The 12356-nt window shown below is 44.9% G+C and overlaps 1 protein-coding gene across 1 annotated transcript in view; it reads right to left on the bottom strand.

Annotated features, from left to right (window-relative positions):
• snd1 (staphylococcal nuclease and tudor domain containing 1) overlaps positions 1–12356 on the bottom strand; it is a 225577-nt gene that overhangs the window by 166171 nt on the left and 47050 nt on the right. Inside the window, exon 12 of the mRNA XM_015959730.3 lies at positions 261–361. Within this exon, the coding sequence (XP_015815216.3) occupies positions 261–361 (101 nt within the window). The remainder of the gene's footprint in view (positions 1–260; positions 362–12356) is intronic.

Genomic DNA, 12356 nt, shown 5'->3' on the forward strand with positions numbered 1-12356 from the left:
AGAAGCGCTTTCAGGGTACTCTGATTTGCAAGATTAGAAATTCTAGTTATTTCTAAATGACTGTCTTACATCAGCTGAAATTAACTTGAACAGAGGAGCATAAACAAAATCTGTGAGAATATTTTGTCCTCTGACGAGTCGTTTGATCCGTCAATAACTGCCTATTTGCAGCAAACTTCCACAGAAAGGAAAGCGGCAGATGTGAAGTTTATTTCAAAAAACTAAAGAGAAAGAAAGTTCAGCTCTTGGCTTTTACTTACATTCCACCGATTGTAACTGTGGCACAGGTGCGCTCTGCAAAGGCAGGTGTGCTTTCTCCTGGACCAGTGGCTGCTCTGATGTAGTCCACTGTCGCGCTGACCTGAGGAGAGGTAAAAGCCAAGGGTCAAAAGTATACACCAAAGACCAGTGAGACAGGGTGAAGGCAGCAAGTTACGGTAATAATTAGTGTGGGGACAGTTCCGTGTGTCTATGTGGGTCCCTTTGTTTGTCCCAGTTCTCAAGGTCACCCCCAGTCAGTGTGAATCACGTCAGGCGGTGGCGCAGAACTCCCCAGAGGAGCAGTATTAACACACTGTGGGTGTTTGGGACAATACACACACAGCGCAGTGATAGAACCCAAATAACCCTCCGCAGTGCTTTCGCCACGGCTCCCGGGGGACTAACTCCAGCCCGCTCACCCCGAAGATACAACGTTGTCACTCAGATGTGCACGTGTGCATACATCCACAGGCATGTGACAGGGAAAGCCTGCTTTGTGGGCCAGACACATGCAGGCTTTGCTAATGCCGGTGCACACACTCGGCAGTTTAAGAGCTGCAGGTAGACCGGCTCAGACAAATGGTGCAGTTTGTTTTTTTGTTGTTTTTTTTTTTTTTTTGCTGAAACTTGGCTTTGCATCTCTGAGACAATGTAGACAGGCCTATTACAGGAACATGAAAGAGCCTGTCATTAGGTGGACCGGATGAGGACATTGCAGATTGAAGAAGAGGAGCAGAAGGTTGTAGAGCGTTGTTTGGCACTAAGAGCCATCTGCGTTTTCAAAGGAAGAGGCAAATTAAAAAGACACCAGGGGTGCTTCTCATTACGCTAACGTGCCTTCTCTCACACACGTCTCTGCCTCATTCCTTAGCTCCTCCCAGTGAGGACGTTAAAGAGGCGCGAGGCGAGAGTGCGGATTTTTGCCACTCCAGGCTCCTCCAGAAGCATCATCTGTCTGGGCCCTGTCGTTTCAAAGTGCAATTAAGGGACTGAAACCTCATCAATAATGTCGGAGGGGGAAGAATTTCCTGATCGTTGGGGACAGAAGATGCATGGAGGGATAAGTTGGCCAAATGGGAAACTCTCAAAGATACATTATCTGATTAGGGTTAGTTATTTCTGAGAGTATTACCTAAAGACAGGGATGCTTAGCTGAAAACAGCACATCATAAATCGATGTAGAAACCAAGCTAGGATTTCAGATGAGGAAAACAGGCAAAAAAGGCAACTCCAAACAGGAGCCCTGAAAAGGCTTAAACCCTATTAGGTGAGGTGATGACAGATTCTTAACTCTGACCAACAGTGTTAGATTAGACGAGGCCCGTTTCCCACAGGCCATCCAACAGATCCTCCGATAAGGCAAATCCATCTATAAGAACCCCCACAGAGGAGAGCGATATCGAGACGGGAAGGCGGTGAATGGATCAGAAAGTGGAGGAGTGATAAGAACAGCAGGAGAAGTGTGAGACTAAATGTGTTTGTTCTGCCAAGGCGACAAGAAGCATGGGAATATGTGGTTAACTCTGCCAAAGGAATCATGGCTCCAACATGTTTGTGTGAGGACTCAGCAGCCTTCTCACTCACACATCCCATGGGCTGGAGATTTAGCATAAATACTTTGTGTCATAGATTGTATAATGTGCAGCCTACACCACAAGGAGCCGAGGATTTCGACAAAATGATATACTTTGTAATTATCAACTTGCTAAAACCAGTCCCATTTGGAGCAGTTTTAATGAAGCGCACAACTTGTGCAAAGCTATGACATGAAAGGGTACATGCACCATATCGTGAATAAGAGTAATCGTAGCCCAGCATGGGCACAGCATGAGCGGTTTTCCAGACAGGAGCACAGTGAAAGGCTGCTTATCCTGAAACATGTGGGACGTTGAGGTTTGCTTTAACTAAAGTAAGCAACTGTTTCGTGCACCCTGTCAAACCGAGCTAGCAAAGCTCCATTTCTCAGTTTTTCTAACAGATATAGCCATAAAAAGATTCATGAGAAGTCATATTTACTACACTTTTTGGTTTAAATTAAATGTTAGAAGTGTATTTGGTGATACTCTACCGCTCAAGCAGTCTGTGAAACTGGTTCAGAACCTCCAAGATCTTGGAGCCTCTTGAAATTTTACCCAATTCAGACCATGAGGCTCCTTCTAAATGTAGGGTCTGATGTGCTAATAGCTTATGTTGAATCAGGTTTTAGCAGGTTCATGAGATTGAAACCACAGTACAAAGGAATGATCAGAGAACCAAAGACCAGGACAAGAAGAGGCCCCGCTGAGGTTTTAAACTACAGGACCTGATGACGCTTGGGTTTACATGCCTCACATCTGCTTCTTAAACGGAAACTCGAAGCTCTCAGCAAAAAAACCTCCAACTCTCAAACACACAATTCATATTGAATACCACACTGCACACAAGACACTCACGCACACCAATAAGAAGCAAAAACGTTGCTGCAAACAGTGCTACACAAGCAGCTGCATAACAGGAGCCACTTTGAGCGTGCAGGATTATCCGAATGTGCTCAACCCTGATAAGTGGCTTAATGCAACATTTCCATTTGACTTTTTTTCTGATGAGGCTGAGACCCAGGCGCAGAAGAAGCACTACTTATAAAGTTAGCCAAATCAAGCTTTTTGGGACTATGTCACCATGCAAGCTCTGCCATTTCGATGGGGGTGTGGGTCTATATGAGAAAGTCTGAGACAGACAACCTGGGAGTGACAGAGAGACTAAATGGCTTATTTTTATTTTTTGCTCTTGTGTGAAAAGTTATGTCGAAATGTATTCTGTTATTCTAAAGAACCTCCTGAAGATGATAAATGTCAAAACACGCTCCAATACTATATTAATAAAACTTAAAGTCTCATTAGTTGTCACATACACTGATGTGTGTGTGAAATTAGTTCTCCGCATTTGACCCATCAAGCGGCGGGCTGCGGCAGTGGCCATGGCTTGGGAACTATTTGGTGGTTTAACTCCCCAATCCAACCCCTTAAAGCTTAGTGTCAAGCAGGGAGGCATTGGGTCCCATTTTTTAAGTCTTTGATATGACCTAACCATTGATTTGAACCCTGATTCCCCAGCCTGAGGTCAGACGCTCCTACCACTAGGACACTGAGCTGGTCCAAAATGATCAGATTTTTTGTCTCTTATAGAATTTATAGGAATGTTTTGCCAAAATGATTCCTGGAGTTGCTGCAAAGATCATTTAAAGCAAATTTCCTTTGAATGAAGAAAATCTTCAGTTGAAAATAAAATTTTGGATTTCGACAGCTTGATTATTAAGAGGATCCAATGTTTTTAAATAGCGTAGCAAAGAATGAGCTAGTTTCCGGTCTGAGCGCCACCCAGCTGCTTACGTATTACAAGGTCCTCCCCTCAGAAAGCTAGCGTAAATAATTCGTAGCTCCGTAGTTTTTTTTGTGTTCGCATTATGGCATACAACACTGTTTCATGAGGTATTGGGTAGGCGGAGAGGTGCAGCCAGTTCAACAGGGACTGTTGGCTCTGACCACCTGCAAGCCAGTTATGCCGAGGTATAAACATGTTCCTGGCTATTTGACTCCGAAGACCCTTAAGCCACTGATGGTGAAACAGGACAATGAACATCTTCAGAACCAATATCGGAACAGTTTGTTTATGTTTTTTGTAAAACGTAGCCAATTACGTATCAGAATAACTTCTCTTTTCCTGATTGGAGTGGTGCTGCAGCTGCTGTCATGCTAGCTAGCTTGGCGTCATGCTAATGGAACTCGTTTTGGGCACGACGAGCGGTTCTACCGGCTTCAAATGGATTTATAGTTGGAATTACATTAGGAATGTAGATTATTCTTCAGCTCCAAACTCTGAGCGTAGAGAACTGACCAGCCCCTGTAGTCTGTGAATCAGCTTTGCTCTAAATGATCACTACAGACCTGCAGCTATGAAGTTTTGTCCCTTAAATTAAATAGCTAAACAAAATGAAAAACTGAACTCAGTTTATTCTTATATAAATGGTAAAGTGTAGTTACATTACATTTCTACTTTCATGCAGAGCTTGGCCAGTCCCTTCCATAGGTATTGCACCAATTAGTTTCCTCTTAACAAAGCTATCGAATACGGACATATTTTGCCAGAAAAGGTGAAAAAAACCTTTTGAATATTATGTATGAGTTATAAAAAATTAAAAGCACCATGCTTTCTTATAGAGATAAGAAATAACGGTTTAAAGGAAGGAAAAAAAGCATTAAATGTATCTCTAGTCTCCTAAAGCCGAGCAGTAAAGGCTTTAAGCTTTAGCCAGCTGAGACTGGAAGGTAATGCTCAGTCACATCCAAGAAGGTTTAGTAGGGAGAGGAAATCTGATTGGATCAAAATGTAAAGAATGTACTGCACACCTTTGGCAGATTCTGAGCCATTAACCCTCCCACTGTCCTAATGGGTGTGGCCCCGCGAGGAAAGTTGACCATTGAGCAGGGTTGATGGTTTATCCCTTGGGTCCATGTGGCAGGGGTGAGGAGTGAGCACCACCTCACCCCTGCCACGTGGACCTCAAGGGATAAACCATCAATCCTGCTCCATGGTCAACGTTCCTCGTGGGGTCACCCATAAAGACAGTGGGAGGGTTAAGAGAATATATGCAAGTCCAGCTACTCAAAGAAAGCCCTCCGTTTTGTGCTGCTGAGGTGAAACCATTGTGTTAATGACTTGTATCAAAACAAGAGAAAACTTCAACATAAATCAACTCATCTAGTGATGCTTACTCCTCTAAATCTGTCCCCACATGGCTCCGACACAAACTGGCAGTACAGTTAAGTGGGTCGACTAAACTCCTCTCCTTGTTTAAGTGCAACAAGGGGTTGGTTAGCTCGCAAACATTCACCAATCGAAAGCCCGTTATCATTTTATCCAAACTAAATCCGTCCTGTTGCCAAGGCAGCTAAAGCCTGCTGCTTTTTTAGGCTTCTGTAATTATTTTCTAAAATGATACAAGGCGACAGAAGATTTAACTCAGATTTCTAGCCTTGTATCTTGGCAACGATAAAAAAATGAAAATGAAGCAACTTCCCAGCACTCTCCCCTGCTATTGATCTTGCAGCATATGGAAGGGGTGCTATACCACTGGAAAACGGACTCTCAACCTAACTAACTTTACTGAGCCAATAAAAACACACTTAGGAGATCAGGGGTCAATATTAACCAAATTAGGGACAATTTACTGACTTGGTTTATTCACATGGTACAAGGCAGACATTTCAGGCACTTTAGATGTTGGTCACAGAAATCAAAGTGTTACTGCTGGCCACTTTATTAGGTACACACATGCAATAGCTCGTTACCATTTGCTAAAAAAAGTAGTCGGCACCAGCCTGGCCCGGTTGATTCCACACATCCTTGCTTAGGTATATGCAAGGAATGCAGTCAGAGACTCTTTCATCTTCTAGGTCAGGGGTCGGCAACCTTTCCCCATCAAAGAGCCATTATTACCCGTTTCCCACAGTAAAGAAAACACTGGGAGCCGCAGCAGCCACAGCGTTGTGGGCGGGGCCTACCCTCTGACAGCAGAGAGCTGCTTTAACTGATCACAACAGGTGACAGCAACCAATACCAGTCGCTCTTGAACCTCAAAGTTATCTTTCAACAGAAGATAATTAATAAAATAGTTTGTATAAAATTGATCCAAAAGTTGTAGCCCGTCTGTGCTACAATATTTCGATTTTTTTCACCCTGCTAGTGGTTTTATTAGTTGAGGAGGTGACGCTTTTTGAGGCGTCACACATCTGTTCAGAATACAAATCCAGGCTCTGTCTCGTTGGACTGTTGCAATTCAACTTTGTACTGAACTAAACTTTGCATTAAACATTGTTGAAAAGGTAAGAAAAGGTAATTAGTTTTTTTCCCCTCGTTTACACTGACGGAGGTAACGGCGCAGCGTGCGTGGCTCTGGTGTTCATCAGGTTTAATGTTTCTGTTTGCAACAATCTTCACTAGAAGGTAAAACGGTTAAATGACAGGGTTCGCACTGACCCAATGTTTCCCGTATTTATTTTGATGGAGAAATCTCAAGCCTGCAGATGCGCTGACATTTTAACGCACATCGTGGAGGTAGCTACATCAATCAGGAAAAGGTTCCCATCAGAACATCTGAGATGGACACTGAGCTCAGCGCAGCTCTCTGTCAGCGCACGTGTAAGGTGGACAGCGAGCTGAAGATAGATTGGGGGCTTGGAGCGCGTCGCAGAACCAGAACCATGCAGGAAGATTCTGCGTGTTCTAAACTCTGTCTCTCAGAGACTTGTCACTTAAAAAATGTTCCCTGATTATGAATATTTGGCTGAATAGCGCTTGTTCCTGTCTCCAACACTGCGACGCATCCATGAGCCTGTCTGAGGAACAGTCCAGAATCTCATATCCAGCTCAGAAAGCTCCTATAGAGACATTTGATTACGCACAAGCAGGTGACCTGTTCAGGTTTACGCAGACAATCTTTAAATTTAGAACTGGCTACAGATGAAAATATGAATAAAATACATTGTAATTAAATATTCCTTAATTAGTTTACAAGCAGAGAGCCGCATCAGATGGATGAAAGAGCCGCATGCGGCTCCAGAGTCGCGGGTTGCCGACCCCTGTTGTAGGTAATCAGCATGATAATGAATGATAATGAATTGAGCATGCCTTAAGCCCATGTGGGCTGATTTTACCCACCAATCAGAGGCTTGCCCAATGGAAGGTGTGAATTTGGGTGTGTTGGCCCTGGTCAGCCTGAAGCAGACCACCTCAGAGGGCTGAAAAACAGTCTTGTTGCACCCTGAAAAAAGGCAGGCCACCAAGATATGTAAGCAAGCTATGCTATCCGGGCCGGGCCGACCAGGTACAGATGGGAATGGTTGGCATTGATAGAAAAGTAACCGAAGCTCAAATAACCACTCATTACAACTAAGGCCAGCATAGAATGGGAAACTAAAGCTACAATTTACACAGGATCACCAAAATTAGATGATTGGTTTTTGGAAAAATGTTTCCTTGTCTGACGAGTCTCGCTGCAGCTGCAATATTTAGATAGTAGTCATAATTCAGTGTCAATAACAAAGACATGGACGATCCAGCCATGGTTCAGGCAGTTACAGCTGGTGTAACGGTGTGGAGGAGATGTTCTTGTACCACCAGAGACTGGTTTAAACACCACAACCTACCTGAGTATTGCTGCTGACCATATCATCCCTGTATGACCACAGTGGACCCACCTTCTGATGGCTAACCCACAGGATAACATACCATGTCACAATGGTCAAGGCTCAGATCACTTCTCACCGGTTTCTAGAACATGACCACGAGATCACTGGACTACACAGGCCTCCACAGTCACAAGATCTAAATCCAGTCCAAAACCTTTGGGATATGATAGAATGGAACAAATCATGAATCTATACCATAAAGAATAAAGTTCTTTAGTTCTGGAGGGAAAGCGAGTACCAACCTGGTACTAGCAAAGTGTATCCTATCAAGTGACCAGTGAATGTATACGTCCAAACACTATAAATAAAAGACAACACAATCCACACACACACACACACACACACACACACACACACACACACACACACACACACACACACACACAGGTGATGAGCTGCCCTAGGGCAAACTGACAGAAGGGACTGCTGAACACTGGCGCCACCGGTCCCTCAGACCACCACCATCAGGCGAGGTGGGTTAGGTGTCTTGCCCAAGAACACAATTCTCTAGTGGGAGCCGGGATTGAACATACAACCTTCCAATTACTGGATAACCTCAATGATTGATTGATTGATGTCTCTGAAAACATAAGGTGCACTTCTTGTTTCGTTTCAAGATGCATTGTGATGCACAGAGCAAGCAGACCCACTTACTCTGCTGAAAACAGGCTCAGTAAGTAAACACACTCGGGAAGCAAACCCTTTTCGATGCAAACACAATCATGCTCTTCCTCTCCAATAAACAGTACACACAGTGATTTGCCTGAGGCTTACATACAGCACGGGAACAATTTAGCTGAGTTAACATTTGAAACACAATTAAGCCAAAGTAAAAAGTACCGAGACATCAGCCTGCATATAATGGAGGCGATGCCTGATGGTGTGTGTACAGCAGTTTTTGGCCAAATTCTAACAAAACCAGCGTGCATGTGTAATTATAGGAACCTAATGGTGATACTCAGCTGTGCTCATTCTGAGCTGTATGTCTTGGGTGTCGTATAAATAAACCAGACCTGATGACAGCACATAGACGGGGTTGCATGCATGTAGTGACTTTGTAAGCAAGTCAACACACCATGCACACACAAACCATTATGTTTTAATACTGACATAAAATACAACTAACAAGCATTTAACACACATTAGGTGTTATGGCATGAGGCTTACAAACACACTGCCAGGCTATTGGCGAATCTTTTAACACCTAAGCAAGGCTATAGCTTCAGCATTCCCATTCGGAACGCACTCATTATGTCCAAACACGAACATCAAAAACATAACAGCACAATCATTACTTTCGCGTCGCTTGTCAAACGCATGCTTAGGGCTCAATTTTCTGTCATTAGCAAAACATTAATGAGGGCGATGAAGATGACTGATGACTGGGACAGGGATATGATTCGCACTCCCATACAGAGCGCCAGAAGGAACTCCGTTGGCCTTTTGGCTTTGAGTGGGTGCATGTTGTTGTTGTTGAACAGGCTGTGGTGTTTTTAACTCATCTGTAGAGGAGCGGTGTAAAATATTTGCAGCATCTACAGTAAGTGTGTGTGTGTGGTGGACTTCAGTAACCTGTAACTGGTTTGGAATATTCCCGGTCCACAAGCATTCAGACTTATTTGTTCAGCTAAAGCAAATCTTATAACAAATAGCAGGGAATTGAGTGGATTTCTTTAGCTTTGTTTTTGTGATCCTGGATGATAGAACTGTTTTGGCAGCCTTCCATCAATCTGGACTTGCAACTGCATTTGTATGCAAATCGGTACAACTTATTCCATCCTAACGTGGCCTCTGTATCTAGCAAAACTTTTGTTCAAAACACATTTAGCTGAGGCGGTGGAGTCCACTGTGTTAAAGTGGCTGCAAAACTGACACTGTACAACCGATACACAAAATACCAAAGTTCGTAAGCAGACGCTGACCTCAACACAACCTACTGATTTGACACTTGTGAAGTTTGGTGAAACCTGTGCTGCTCTGACTTTCACTTTTTTGGTTGTCAAGAGCTTTTAATGCACATTTCTGGTCTAGTGCTCATGACCAACGTGCAAATTAACCAAAAAGAACATTTGTTAAGTCAAAATTTAAAACAATTCTACTTTTATTAACATCCTACATCTATCGCTCGTCGGTGATCGTCAGGGTTTCTGAGATCACCTATGAAGATATTTTAATAGCACTGCAGTCTCACATAGAGGCCTCTCGTGAAAAACGTAGCATAAAGACAGGAGTATCTAGGTGTGGAATCTCATCCATACTGCTCTGTAAGCAGACACTTCTCCACATGTCTGATCAGAGCTTTGAGAAAAAGATTACTAGATTTTAATCACAAGGACATGAGAAAAGCTCCATCTTGTTTCACAGCACCGAGCACTTCCAGTATCATTAGCCCTTTTTACAAAACAATGCCGTCAATTTGCCGCAACGCCGTGGCGGCATCAGGGACCCTAAAGGTCGTTTATAAGATCAGACCGTGGCGGTAATGTGGCGCAATCGTGGAAATTTTATAAAAGATTAGGTGATGGCGGCATAAAGGGGGTATGGGGGCGGTCTCTGCGCTGCTGCAGACTTCCGTTTATCTTGGACATAACTTGATTTTTATTGCGACTGAAGCCGTGATCGTTAAGTTTTATTTAACAAGCAGCTCCTAAAGGTGTCTGTCCCCATCAGTCCCTGTGCAGACTCTGGTGATCTGGGCTTCAGCTCTAACAGAGAGGCTCGTGGAGCGCTGCGGCGCTCCAGTTTGCCATCTTAGCTAATTTTGTTCAAAAAGCAAACCTTATTGCCTGTGTTTACTTTCATTTTCAATAAAATTGCCAGCCGGAGCTCAGCAATAACTCCCCACGTCATCATGACGTCTGCCTCTGTTGCGCCAGGGCACATACGACAGACCATTACCGCAATATTACTACCACGCAAGGCGAAACGAATGCCGCAAAATTTGCGCAATGCCATGCCGGCATGACGCGTTTATATACATACCATTGCAGTAATATTACGCTGATTTGCCGGCATGGTGTGTCTTGTAAAAAGGGCTAATGAGTCTTTATTACAGGATATATAGACATACATTCATGTACATACAAAAGCTTATCAGAACATCCACAAAGGGAGGATCAATAAAGTCATTCACCATGAAGATTTAAGGGTGCAGCAGAAAGCGTATCAGCCGTTTTAACGGGGATTCACCATTTTCTTCAAATAAAGCTTCAACACAATATGCACAATGTACAGTAATATTTACAGCTTGACAGAAAATGACATACCATCAAAACAAAAAAGCTATTACTCTAATGCAAGCATGAGAACTAAAGATTTACATGTTTTAATGGGCTGCCTGAATGTTCTTTGCTCCCAAAAACACTGCTATAACACTGAACACTAGGGGTGTGTATTTGCAAGAATCTGGCCATACAATATTTTGATTTGTATCTCGATACAGGGAGACCATGTGATATATTATTTAAAAAGCCAGATGATTTCTGCAATTTAGTAAACTGAATTAATTGGAAAACTAAGGTCAAACTCTTCCAAAACACCAGTGTTATCGCAAGATCACATTGGTCCGTCAACGTGAAGGCTGTAAAAACTGCTGCCACCTGCAGGGACAGCAGTAGCTCAGGCGGCAGAGCGGGTTGTCCAGTAGTTGAAAGGTTGCAGGTTCAATCCTGGCTCGAACCAGAGAATGCCGCTGTTGTGTCCCTGGGCAAGACACAACCTTTTCCTGCTGGTGACGGTGGGAGGGGCCGGTGGCTCCAGTGTTTGGCAGCCTCGCCTCTGTCAGTGTGCCCCAGGGCAGCTGTGGCCGTGCCGACGCTAATGTGTAAGTGTCTTAAGAAGGCCATGGGTCACTGCCTGGCAGCTGCATTGCCCCTGGGCGGGTCTGGGTGGGGGCCTGGGGGCTCGGGGTGTGGGGGTGGCCGGCCCCGTGTGGGGATCTGGGCGGGGCCTTGGGGGTCGGGTCCTGACATGTATGCTGCCGGGAAGAAGGCAGTAACATGCAGCAGTGCCTGGCCCCAGGTTCAGGGGCCTCGGGTAGACCTTGGCTCCTCTGCTGTCTCATCACAGGGGAGGGGGAGGTCCAGGAGGGGGAGGACCCAACCTTACCTGAATGTCCTATGTCTTATATATTCTGGAAGTTGTGCAAATGCAGGGATGGGCATAGGTATTCTGCTGGGGTGGGGCTGGGTTGGTGCCCTCGGACTCCGTGAGGCTCTGCAATGCTGCTGCTTTGGGCCCTGGCAAGATGAGCTGGGGTCTCCATGCCATGGGTGGCATTTTGACAACAGAGGTGCCTAATGGGGCCAGTGGGGGAACTGGCTCCCTGGAGGGCTAAGCCCAACCAGCCATTCCTCCCCGTCCCCGCATATTTTTTCTCCTGCTGCTACCTCACATCATCACACAAACATGCACATAGGACCTTGGGGGGTGGACAAGTCAGGTAGTGTGGGTATGGACCCCATTTCCGCATTCCTGTGGCAACCTGACTCCCAATTTTATTTGAACCTTAAACACTTCCACCAACGACATTCCACGCAAACACACACTTAGGACCTTGGGAGTGAACACATTCAACGGCATTTGGCAGGGGGATATCTCAGCCTCCTCCCGAGTGTCGGTGCCCACTTCCAATTTTAAACTGCACTTAGACACCGAGGGCTGTGGGTGCAAGTGGGGTGGTGCGGTGGCATCAGCTGGCATAGGCCAGACGATGCCCGCACTGCCCGCTCACCACAGCCATGGAATACACCTCATCAACACACAACACTATATTGGAGCAGGCGGAGGTAGACTAGGGGTCATAGTACACCTCTGTTGTTGCTTGGCTTCCTGGGGCTGGAGGCTAGGAGGGAGATCTGGCTGTCTGGT

The sequence above is a fragment of the Nothobranchius furzeri genome, chromosome 1 (genome assembly GCF_043380555.1).
Source record: "Nothobranchius furzeri strain GRZ-AD chromosome 1, NfurGRZ-RIMD1, whole genome shotgun sequence".
In the NCBI taxonomy this organism is placed as follows: Eukaryota; Metazoa; Chordata; class Actinopteri; order Cyprinodontiformes; family Nothobranchiidae; genus Nothobranchius; species Nothobranchius furzeri.